At 48.1% G+C, this 11,903-nt stretch overlaps 1 protein-coding gene across 1 annotated transcript; it reads right to left on the bottom strand.

Annotated features, from left to right (window-relative positions):
* Positions 1-4,354: 4,354 nt before the first annotated feature.
* LOC128785341 (histone H3.3A) lies at positions 4,355-11,119 on the bottom strand. Its single transcript, XM_053937766.1, has 4 exons — positions 10,991-11,119; positions 9,430-9,584; positions 7,454-7,607; positions 4,355-5,001 (listed from the first exon to the last, which is right to left on the bottom strand). The coding sequence occupies exons 2-4, from the start codon at positions 9,555-9,557 to the stop codon at positions 4,873-4,875; spliced, it is 411 nt and encodes a 136-aa protein (XP_053793741.1). The 5' UTR covers positions 9,558-9,584; positions 10,991-11,119; the 3' UTR covers positions 4,355-4,872.
* Between the last annotated feature and the right edge of the window lie 784 nt (positions 11,120-11,903).

Here is an 11,903-nt window from a genome sequence, read left to right as displayed (position 1 = left end):
AGGTACTGATGCATCGGGAGAGGGGGGCCCGAGCAGGACTGGCAGTACTGTTCCTTCGGGTTTCCTGCTCCTCCCGTCCGCGGAAAAGAAAGGAACCTCTCTCGCCTCATGATGACTGAGGTGTTGTCTCAGCCTCTCCTCAAAGCAGGCACCAGAGAAGGCAGAAGAGAGAATTTATCCCTCACCAACTCAACAGATGCTGAGGAAAACTAAAGTAGCTGAAATCACACAATTTCTTGCAAATCTAGGTTGGTGGGAGCAGAGAGCAACTGCTCAGGAGCAAAGAGTGGTAGGGCAAACCCAAGGGCCAGCATTTATCACCGAGGCACGTCGGATTAGCTCTCACTCACTCTGGGGTGTAGAGGCAACATTTTCCAGTTGGGTTTTGCTTGGGATGCCTCCATGAAACAGCACATACATGAACACAAAGAGGAGGTGAGGGCAGCTCCTCTCAAGGGAGCAGGGCAAGAGCCCTCAGTCGTGACAACCCTCAGTTGTGTCTCTCATTGGGAGACACAAGTAGTTTCCAGCAGAGCTGTATGGATTTTTTTTTTTTTTTTTTTTTTTTTTTTTTTTTTTTTTTTTTTTTTTTTTTTTACTTCTTGAATCTTTCTGGCATCACAGGAGCTTTCAGTAACATAAAGCACCCCTGCTGCTTGAGACCCTGCTGTGTGTAATAGCCTCCCTGCAGAAGGAGATGAGGGGGATGCTGCTGGCAGGGGACAAAACAGCAGAGGATGTGAGAGCACATCTCAAACCACGAGCTACATATAAGCCTACAAATGTGTTCGGAAGAGAGATGGACAGAAAATCCAGGCTTATTTCCCACTGAAGAGCAACTATGATGTTGACTTGGAGAGCACACACACCCTGCCTTTGACCCCAACCTTGCTTTCTGTGGGATTTTACCCCAGTGTCCTGATCTTTGGTGTTACTGCTGCAGAGGGACAGTGAGGATCACCATCAAGGAAAAAGCAGAAAGCTTCAGCCTAGGTGTGCTGCAGCTGAGAGTATTCCTGAGCCTCAGCATTTGCAGCCATTCTCAGAATTAGGCAAGTCTCTTCATTTAAAGTAAGTGATTTCTTGTATATTTATTTCGTTGTGGTCATGTAACAGGTAATATTCCCAGGAAGGCAATCAGAAAGCTTATATTAAGATCCTATAAGCCCATACAGTCCTAACAATCCCTTTTTAACACTACTATTTACAGATGTAAAGCTTTTTACACACTCAGCTATCTTTTTGACATTGTGTTACCAAGGTCAAAAGATCAAAATCTCCTCACAGATTAAAATAAAAGGAATAGATAAACAGTGGCTTTCTGTTCAACAAAATACTTAAAGGCCAACCTGCCACAAACAGGTCTGCAACATCCACTTAGTGCAAAAACATCTTGTCACTGAGGATGATTCATTACGCATGTGAGTAAGACACAAGTAAAAGCTGAGCAAGCAGCTCCCCAATATCCTCTTGAGCTGGACCAGGGGCAAAAAGAACCCAACAACTATCCTGACACTAGAATTCCCCCTCTTAATTCCAGCCTTTGAAACCAAATTATATGAAAATTGTCATTAAGTTCTTATTCCTATGAAGGCCAAGAAAAGTCATGTGTTGGTTTTTTTGTTTTGTTTTGTTTTGTTTTTTGCCAGAGCAAGAAATAAAATCACAGTGAACAAAATATTTGACCAGAACATTGCCTGTATTTTATTAAACCTTGAATCTTAAAGTTAAGCTCTAGATCTTCAGAGCAAGTGGATATGCAGAGTCCAGTTCTGGCTAATAGACCAAAAATGGTGGCACAGGGAGTATGGATGTGAGGCATACTGGTTTCAGTCACTTTGAAAAGTGGAAGTGGTGCCTGGATTAGGATCACATAATAGCTACTGCCAGGTGGGATAAAGGGCTGGAGGAACACGGCCCAGAGATGCAACACTAAAACATAGGTGCACTAATATTAGTTACTTTATATTCAGCAAGTTACTTTCCTAAATAAAATCTGAAATGCTGGGTTTAAGCTCCCTCTTAGTCAAGCTCTCAAGAACTGCTCATTGAATTTGATAAAGCCACATAAGAGGGACTGATCTTGTGTCTGAAATTATTTCCCACTACATTAATTTTTGGCTCTGGTAAGCAAGTTGGCTTTTTGTGTTGCTGATACAAAGCAACCAACTTAAAATGAGATTTTGTATTAACTCTGGAGGAAACGGCAAGTAAATACAGCTGTTAAAATAGAAATATAAAACAGAGCCCTAAAAACCAACTTATTGCATACACATTATAAAGGACTTCACCAAAATAATTCAGAAATTGGGCTGTGGACATACATCAACAGTCTTAAAGAGATGTTCAATTTCTGAACATGACTGTTACTAACAAGGAGCCACTTGACATCCATCCCTTCACTCAGTACAGTTAAAATATTCCACAGGACCAGAATTTGTTTCTGGTATTCAAAATCTCAGCTGTAGCTGCATTACCCAGGAAACAGCAAAACTGGTATTGGGGAGAAGGAGGGGAAAAGACAAACTATTTTAGAAGTTTCTTGGCATTGATACAGGCACAGACAGCTAATCACTAAAAGGATTCACCTGGCATCTCTAGGACCACAACTTTCAAATAGGTGAAGTTTATCCCTAAGCTGGAGTCAAAGCACTGCACACTAAAATGTCATCTGCTCAGATTCCTGATCCCCTCATCTTCTATTAGGATTTCCTCTGCCTTGAACAATTTAACTGCACTGTCAGTTAAACTGGGATATTCCTCACCCCAATTCTCTCAAAGGGAAAGAGCTCAGTATTTCATTTGAGTACCAAAATTTCGAGATTTGGTTTCCTAATATTCCTAAGAAAGAAAACCCTAAGTTCCTTATCTATACTTCAGTTCCAGATTATTTAATAAAAAACTCCCAGCCTAATTACCTGCTTGTGTAGGTGCTTGCAGCACTGCTGACTGATAGGTGAAACAGAATTCTGAAGTACAGGACAAAACAAGTAGTTAATTATATTGAAATGCATTGATAGCAAGTTTAACAGGCTTGTTACCAAGTAGACAGAAGTGACATCTTAAACCAGTTGAATCTCAGTTGCTCACCTTTTATATTTCTGTTGTTCTGCGTGCTCCAAGACAAGTCTTCCTTAATTCAGTTGATAGCTATGAACTGCTTGGCATCAAAAGGATGTGATCACATTTTGTCTAGCATTAGTCTTGCCTGTGACAAGCTACTCCATTTAAATAGACTTTACTTTGCACAACCCTGGCAGACAGCATTCATTACCAAAGCCGAGCAAGTTATGAATAATGTGATTTATTCTGTAATTTTTGGCTCTCTGTTCAAGATACCAAAGCAGATAATTTATCTCTATTAATCCTCTTTGGAAATCTTCAGACAAATTCACTCGTATTTAGAGCTCACTCACAACCTCTCGAAAGAAGTTAGCAGCAAATAAGCTCTGCAGGAGCCTTAGCATGGAGGTGAAATCTGTTCGCCGCCTACGTTTTTTTTCTGTGGAGCTCATTTCATTATCTGCAAGAGCTATCAAGAACTACAGCACATAACTCGTTTCCAGACTGGTCTGCCAGAACCCTTAAACAAATTTCAAGGGGAAAAATTAAAACCAGGTTTTCACAGGACGGAATTTCAGCAGTAAATTTCTTCATGTGAACTTTCATCAGCAATTGCGGGAGAATATAAAAACCCAGTAGGTTTTAAATGTCTGATCCTGTCCAAGTACTGCTTCTGTGAAGAATTGTAACAAAAATGGTACAAAAGTGTCTTTTAGATTGGAGTGTACAAGCTGAAATTAATCACATGTGGACTAAGCTCTCAAAAATGCTAGAGGGTGTGACAGAAACAGAAAGGTAGTCAACCAAAAAGGGAACATCTACAAGAAACCAACAGAGTGAAAAAGGGAAAAAAAAAAACACAACAAAAAACACCCGAAAAAATAAAACCCCTAAACAGAAAAACCCAAACCACTACATTCCACCATTTATACCATACTGAAAAACCAGAAAAATCAGAAATGCTTCCAAATTCAGCACAAAATCAAGTAAGAAAGGAATCTAAATAACAAATTGCTGCTTCTTAGCACTGTAGCTTAGAGAGCTCAGTTCAGCTCCAGACTTTACCTGGTACTAATACACACCAAACTTGCTTTTATGCAGACCAATTTTACACTCTTAAAAGAACCTCACATATACACTACTTCAGGCAAGGCAGTACCCCCAGCATTTCCTACAACTGCCCCAAGGAATTAGGCCATGCATTGAAGAGCAAAAGGGGAGGGAAGGCTGATCACTTTTGAATCAATGTAACCCATGTGTAATATTTAAAAATCAAGACTAAAAGCAGGCATCATTTAATGTATTTTAATAGCAAACTTACAGGAACAGCACAGAAGACAGACAACATTAAAAACATGTACTTGCATGTAGGACAACTCAGTTAGAAAAGTATAGTGAGTGGATGGAATCTACTGTATGATAAAAATGCTACAAACACCATTTAGTTGCCATTGATAAGAAATTTACTTGTTTAAAAAAATCCAAATGCTGGCATTGTCCAGAAAAATTTGTCAGGTTTATTTATTTTTTTTATAAAGTTGTTTTGGTGAACAAGTTTCAACAATTCATGTTTTTATTTTTTGACCACATTGTTTGTTTTTATGTCCCCTTGTTTATATTAAAAATCCACACACAAATGAAAATGGAAAGAAAACTTGCCAATACCCAATTCTGTCCCCTATTTTTCCACTTGCAACCATATACTTAAGGTACCTTTTAACCCCATGGAAAAAATATCTAACGTTCATTACTACCAATAACAGGAAGAAGATTTTGCTTCGAGAATGACAAACCCATCGTGGTGAGGTTTTAGGCACGCTCCCCACGTATGCGGCGTGCTAGCTGGATATCTTTTGGCATGATTGTGACACGTTTGGCATGGATAGCACACAGGTTGGTGTCTTCAAACAGGCCAACCAAGTAGGCTTCACTTGCCTCCTAGTGTGGAAGAAAAAGAGGTAAGAACATTTTCACTCTCTGAGCACCAGGAAAAAAAAGACTCATAGTTCAGAATTAAAAGTACAGTGTAACATGGCATTAAGTTGAGGTTTTGATCTTTATTACTCACAAATATCAAAAGTTTTAGATTTTCAGAAATGAAAAACCTCCCCTTTCTTATAATATTCTATGTTTAAAGTAACGTACTGCTGCCATTTGGTAAGGACATCCTCCAGAGCACAACAGAACTAATACTCCCATGGGACTCTCATGAGACAGGAAGGGGTTACATTATTAACAGGTTAGTTTGTTTAGGAAATTCTCTTTTCAAAGGCTGGGTTACACTGTTTGAGGGACTTGTTTGCTGCCTCTTCCAGAGTAAGAGTCACTAAGCATCAGGTGAAATTGGCAGGTGCCAGGGAAAAGAAGAACATGTATTTCTTCCGAACACACAGTTCAGGCACATAGCTCTGTCCACAGATACTGAAGAGGTGGCTTAAGTCAAAAATTAGCAGAAAAAAAATCTACTGAGAACTACTAGAAATAAGATAATTCCTTTAGTTCAGGAGCTCCTTGAACCATCAAAACCAGCACATCAGTCAGGGAGTTGCCATCAGAGACGTGTCCTGCTCCTGTACTTTCTTCCCGCCCATCTGGGGACACAGCCCTGGCCCCACTATCACAGACAGTTCTCACCTCACACCTGAGAGAACCAGGGGCAGCACAAGAACAACGCTGACCACAGGGGTTTTCCCTGTTACTGAACAGCTGCACACAGGACTCTGAGTAGTCAGATGCTCAGCTGGACCTAAATATTCACCTGACTCATATTAAGTTAGCTGCTGCTAAGCCCAGCACAGCAGTGGTAATTGTTTAAACACTTTTGGAACACATGGAATTCTAACACCTATCAATCACCTAGGAAGCATCTTAGTGTACCAGTACTGGACACAGCCACACCTGGGCTGAGAAGGTGGGAATGATGGGGCTCAACTATAGAAAGGAGGGCGGGGTCACCCTTTCTACAATACACACAAGAGAACAACTTGTGTAAGCCACTTCATTGCCAGGAACTCCAGGAATCAACTTACTAGGTTCAAAGATCCTCTTTAAAAACATAAGATTATCCAATACAAAAAAATCAACATTTACTACAGCAGATGAGGACTGTGGTATTACTAAGTCATTTAATTTGCAGTAGGATGTGAGATTCCCTAATGAAGTTTTGTCAAATCACTATGTGAAAAGACACTTCACCAAATATCCATGCTGGCACAAACAACACGGTATCCAACGGGTTAATAAAAAAAAATATTTTACTTTTTTGAGTTTGTTCTTTTTTCAAATATGCAAGCAGATCCCACTAGGAATTGGATGTGACCAGGTTCTATACCAACAAATCCTTAATGTAAAACCAGGAACTTTCTGAAAGTGTATTAGTTACTAAATTTTAATACGCAGTTCTAGATAAAGAGACACACAGATAAACCTCAGGATTTAATAACTACCACAAAGAATAACTAAAAGCAAAGGCAGCAACTCTGCAAACACACAGAGGCACCTTTTGAAGCTAAGCATATGCCCAAGTTTATGGGCTCTCATGGCAAACATCTTGGCCCCTTATCAAGTGGAAGTCATTAACTAGAAAGAGACCATTTCGTCTGCATGTCAGATAGACTGCAATTACAGATACATTCTGGAACAATCTTTCAACAGCTATCTTTAATCAGGAGTGTCTTTTATCACGAGAGGGAGATGTCCCCATGATAAGAACTGAGTCTTATGGGGGGTCCTAAGTTAGATTCAGGAATTTGAGCCAGAAAGAGCAATTAATATTTTTCTCTCTGTAAAATCTAAATAAGTTATACAACTGACATATTTTTAAAATGTGCTCAGCATCAACTACATCCTAGGAAAGCAACTACTTCCCTAACTGTGTTTAGATGTGGCTTATTGGGCTGTTCTTCTTTAGCGGGCATTTGAGGACACCAAGACCTCCTCATTAGGAAACCCCTGAATCTGCTTTACAAAATGTTCCCTCTCCAACTGCGGAGCTCAAAGGTGGAGGAAATGTGTTTTTCTTGAGCATATTAAGCACTGTTCTAACAAATTGAGGGGCTGTTTTAAAAAACCCAAACCCAAAGCACCACCCACAAAAGCACTTACAGGCTCTGTAAGGAGCAGCTGAGCCGTCCCTGTGCTGTTTGATCCTATGGCACCCACAGGCATCCCCAGGACCCCCTGGGCAAGGCAAGGCTCAGGTGCGCATCCCTCCCCACCGGTGCGGGCCACGCCCACCGCGGCAGTCCCACCAATCAGAGGCAGCCCAAACTAACCCTAGAAACAGGCTGGCCAATGGGGGAGCAGGGCGGGGCTCCGGTGTATCCCGGCTGGGGGCACTCCCAGCGCTGCCCCGGCAGCACAGCCCGCCCGGGAGCCCCGCCAGGCTCACCTGCAAAGCACCGATGGCAGCGCTCTGGAAGCGCAGATCTGTCTTGAAGTCCTGAGCAATTTCACGCACCAGACGCTGGAAGGGAAGTTTGCGGATCAAAAGTTCGGTGGACTTTTGATAGCGCCTGATTTCACGCAGAGCCACAGTACCCGGCCTATTAAAATTAAATACAATGAAAATAAAAATATTTCATATTGAAAACATATTCTGCATCACCTTAAAAATAGGGGTCCACCCTCCAGACTAAACCAAGCACCATACACTTCCGTTTCCCCTAGGAGAGTCCCAGCATTTACAGTACAAAATCAGTTCCGCTGGCAAAGGGTCACTGTCTTCTCAGCACCAGTCTGTGCCAACTTCCACTGGCTTCAGCAGGGATCCCTCAGGCAGACTCCCAAGGCCTGACTTCACCAAGGGAAGAGTTGGCCAACATGTGCTGTCCAACTGACAGCAACACAGCTCAGTGCAGATGTGGCAAACCACAGAGCTGCCCCAAGTTCAGCTGTGCCAAAGGTACCCCTGAGGGGCCTGACAGGAATCCCCGATTTTAAGGGAAATTGGTTCTTCTTCTCTACTGTCAACATTCATAGAACCAACAAAATTTATATTCCCTATTATATTTTCAGTCAAAAGTATCCAGTGTATTTCCCCACGTTAGTTTTGGTGTCAGAATGACAAATTCAGAATAGCAACATATGTTTGCAAACATGATGTCCATCTGTGAAACAATACCACATTTATTTCTGTGGAAGCTTTGTCTTTTCCTGCTCCAGCTTTATTACTTTTCTCCCAGTTGATGAATTCTGCCTCACACCTAGAGCAAGAATCACAGAGTGGGTCAGGTGACCACAGGGAAGGGACCACAATGGGTCACCTGGCCCAACCTCCTTGCTCAAACAGGGTCATCCCAGAGATTGTTTCTCAGGATTGTGTCCAGATGGCTTTTGGTAATCTCCAAGGAAGACGACTCCACAACCTCTCTGGGCAATCTGTTGCAATGCTCAGTCACCTTCACAGCAAAGTTCTTCCTCATGTTCAGGTGGAATTTCCTGTCCATCGGTTTCTGCCCTTTGCCTCATTCTGTTGCTTGGCACCACTGAGAAGAACCTGGCTCCATCCTCTTCAGACTCCTCGATCCATTAATAAATCCCCTCTTGGACTTCTCAGTTAAGTCCCCTTTTCTAAATCCACTTCTTCCCCTTCCATGTTTTCCCCAAGGAATACCCAGACCTAGCCCAAAACCATCCTCCAAGCTGAAGCACGACTGCTGCCGCTCTGCACCGAGGAAGAGGTCAGGACTCGGGGGATGTGTAACATCTCTGCCGCCGACTCCGCTCCGGCCCGGCAGTCCCAAGGCCGGGATTCGGGACGGGCGCGCGGGGCGGTGCGGGAGCCCCGGCGCATCCACGGGTGCGCGGCTCCCTCTGGCGGCGGCTCCACGCCCTGCAGGGCCCCGCGCCCGCCCAGCGCCGCCGCCGGCGGATCCAGCCCCGCGAGGGAGCGCGGAGCGCGCCGGTAACAATAAACTTGGCGGCGGCGGAGGCGCAGCCCTGCTGCGGCCTCTAGATAACCGCGAGTACAGAATTATAAAAATTTAAAAGAAGCGCCGAGCCGCGTCCGCCGCGGCGGGAGGGGTGTCGGTTTTGTAGTCACCAGCACCGGAACGCCCGGAAAAGGGCTGATGACAAACGTCGGGATCGGTGCCGCCCTGGGAATTTCTGGTTATTTTTGCGGCTGGCGGGGACCCGCGCTTGTTTTCTTTTCGGTGGCTTTTTGGTTTTGTTTTTTGTTTTTGTTTTTTTTTTTTTTTGTTATTCTGCCGGCAGGCGGGTGGCCTCGGGGAGCGGAGCGCGGAGGAGGCGGGGAGAAGCGGCCCCCGCCCTATCGGTCCCCGGGGTGGGGGGGAGAAGATTGGTGGGGGGGGGGGAGGTTGCCCGGTAGCGCCCCGCGGCCGCCTCTGCGCGGCGCTGCGTTACCTGTAGCGGTGCGGCTTCTTCACCCCGCCAGTGGAGGGCGCGCTCTTGCGGGCGGCTTTGGTGGCGAGCTGCTTGCGGGGCGCCTTGCCACCGGTGGACTTGCGGGCGGTCTGCTTGGTACGGGCCATGCTCCTGCCGACGTCGCTGCCTTACACCTGCCGGGAGGAACGTGGGCAGGCGGGGCAGGGGGGAGGTGGTCGCCCCGCTCGGCGTGCGCCCCCCGCGGCACCTGCCCCCGGGGCGGGCGGCAGCGCGGCCCCCGTCCCGCGCAACGCGTTCCTGCCCCGAGCGCTCAGCCCGCGGCGGCCGAACGCCTCCGACGGCCAGTAAAAAAAAAATAAAAAAACACCCACACCAAAAAAGGAAAAAATTAAATTAGAAATTAAACGCCTGCCGATCGCGGAATATTAAAATACAGCTTTTTTTTGCTCACGAATTCAGTATCAAAGCGGCGGCGGCTGAAGCCGAGCGAGCCGCACGGCAGCAGGCGCGGAGAGGCGGCTGTCGCCTCCCCCCCGCCGGCCGCCCGTCACCTGCCAAGTGTTTGCAAATACCGCCCGGCAAACATCGGGGGGCTGGCACCGACCCGCCGCTCCCACCCGCCGGAAAACCTCCTCCGAAACTGCGGAGCGGGGGCCGGCGGAGCGGCAGCCCCCGCCGGCCCTCCCCGGGCTACCCGGCGCTCGCCGCCGCCCGCCCGCGCTCCCCGACCCGCCGCAACCGCAGGCAGCCCGGCGTTTATCGTGCGAAAAGGAAAGGGGCCGGATAAAGTGCGAGAAAGCAACAAACTTTGTTTTCGGGGGGTTGTTTTTTGGGTGCCGTCTTTCTCTTTCTGTGTAACTGCTTCCCCAAGAGCTGCCTCGCTCCCAAGCGCCTCTCACAGGCAAACTCAGCTCCCAGAGCCAGAACAAAATGGAAACAATCACGAAACGCAGCCCTAGTCCTTTCGCAAAGGAGGAAAAAATAAATTGCAAAAAATAACGCCAAAAATATCGCCAGGAACTCCAAACCATGCGGGTGCAGATGCAGGGGGAGGCAGAGGAAAAGTTTGCACTCGAAAACCAAAAAATTGCGTTGCGTTTGGGTCGTTCCTTCGGCGGATTTCTTTTCCTTTTTATTGTTTTTTATGCAATAGGAAAAAAAATATGGTCGGTGACCAGAGAAAAGAGACAAGATGGTGAAGCTGAGCAACAACTGTGGGGAGCAGGGGAAGGAAGGCAGGAGAGTTACCCTGGGCTGGCGAGCGGCTCCCCTTTGCGACCGCTTCCCAGCCCCAATCCGGGGGATGTCGGGCTGAGGAGGCAGCTAAGGGGCTGGGGAGGCCGCTGGTGGGGGTCTGGAGCGGGGGCGAGGGGAGCAGAGGGGGGCAACGACCGCGCGAAGCGGGGCCGGGGGTGCCGGCGGAGGGAGCCGCTCCGGCTGCGCCGGGAAGGCGACGCGACCGAGGGGAACCCGAGCCGCCGCCGCCTCCCGAGCCCCCCAAAAGTTTGTGGGGAGGGTCGGGGGGCAGCGGCGGTGGGTGTCGGGGCGCGGGGGGCGGCGGGCGCGGCGCCAGACTTACCCCGTCCGCTGGGCGAGCGCGGCTGCCGTGCGGGAGGGAGGGAGGGAGGGATGGAGGGCGGGCAGGCGGGCGGGCGCAGGAGGAGCCGGAGCTGCTGCGGCTGGCGCTGGCGGCGGCTCGGAGCACAATTGAAAGATGGCTGACTGGCGAGGGCCGGCCCCGCGCGCCGCCCCGCCCCCCGCGCGCCGGCCCCGCCCCGGCCCGCGCGCCCGCCAATGGCGCACAATGGAGGGAAGGCGCGGCCCCGCCCGCGGCCCCGCCCCCGCCCCGTGTGTACAAACACAAAAGGCACGCGCGCGCGAGGGGATTCCCTGTCCCCGCGTCCCCCCGGCCGCAGCCGCGCGGGCCCGGCCGCCACCCCCGCCGCGAGGCACGGCCTCGTCCGCCGCACTTGGTCTTGTTAGGTTTTGGGTGGGTTCTTTCCGGTTGGGGGGGTCACCCTGTGGCCAGCAGGGCTAGGGGAGTGATGTTCCCCCCGGTACTCGGCGTTGGTGAGGCCACACGTTGAGTGATGCGTGCCGTTCTGGGCCCCTCACTACAGGAAGGACGTGGAGGTGCTGGAGCGTGTCCAGAGAAGGGCAACGGAGCTGGGGAAGGGTCTGGAGCATTCGTCTTACAACGAGCTGCTGAGGGAGCTGGGGTGTTTATCCAGGAGAAAAGGAGGCTCAGGAGTGACCTTATTGCTCTCTTCAACTCCCTGAAAAAAAGGCTGTAGCCAGGTGGGGATTGGCCTCTTCTCCCAGGCAACCAGTGACAGGACAAGAGGAGATGGCCTCTAAGTGCACCAAGGGAGGTTTAGCTTGGACATTAGAAGGAATTTCTTCATTGAAAGGCTGACTGGACATTGGAACATGTCAGTCAGCCTTGGGAGGTGGTGGAGTTACTGTCCCCTGGATGTGTTTAAGGAAACACT

Source organism: Vidua chalybeata, chromosome 3, assembly GCF_026979565.1.
Source record: "Vidua chalybeata isolate OUT-0048 chromosome 3, bVidCha1 merged haplotype, whole genome shotgun sequence".
Taxonomy (NCBI): Eukaryota; Metazoa; Chordata; class Aves; order Passeriformes; family Viduidae; genus Vidua; species Vidua chalybeata.
The sequence above is the reverse complement of the archived record's forward strand: the minus strand, read 5'-3'. Positions and strand labels throughout refer to the sequence as shown.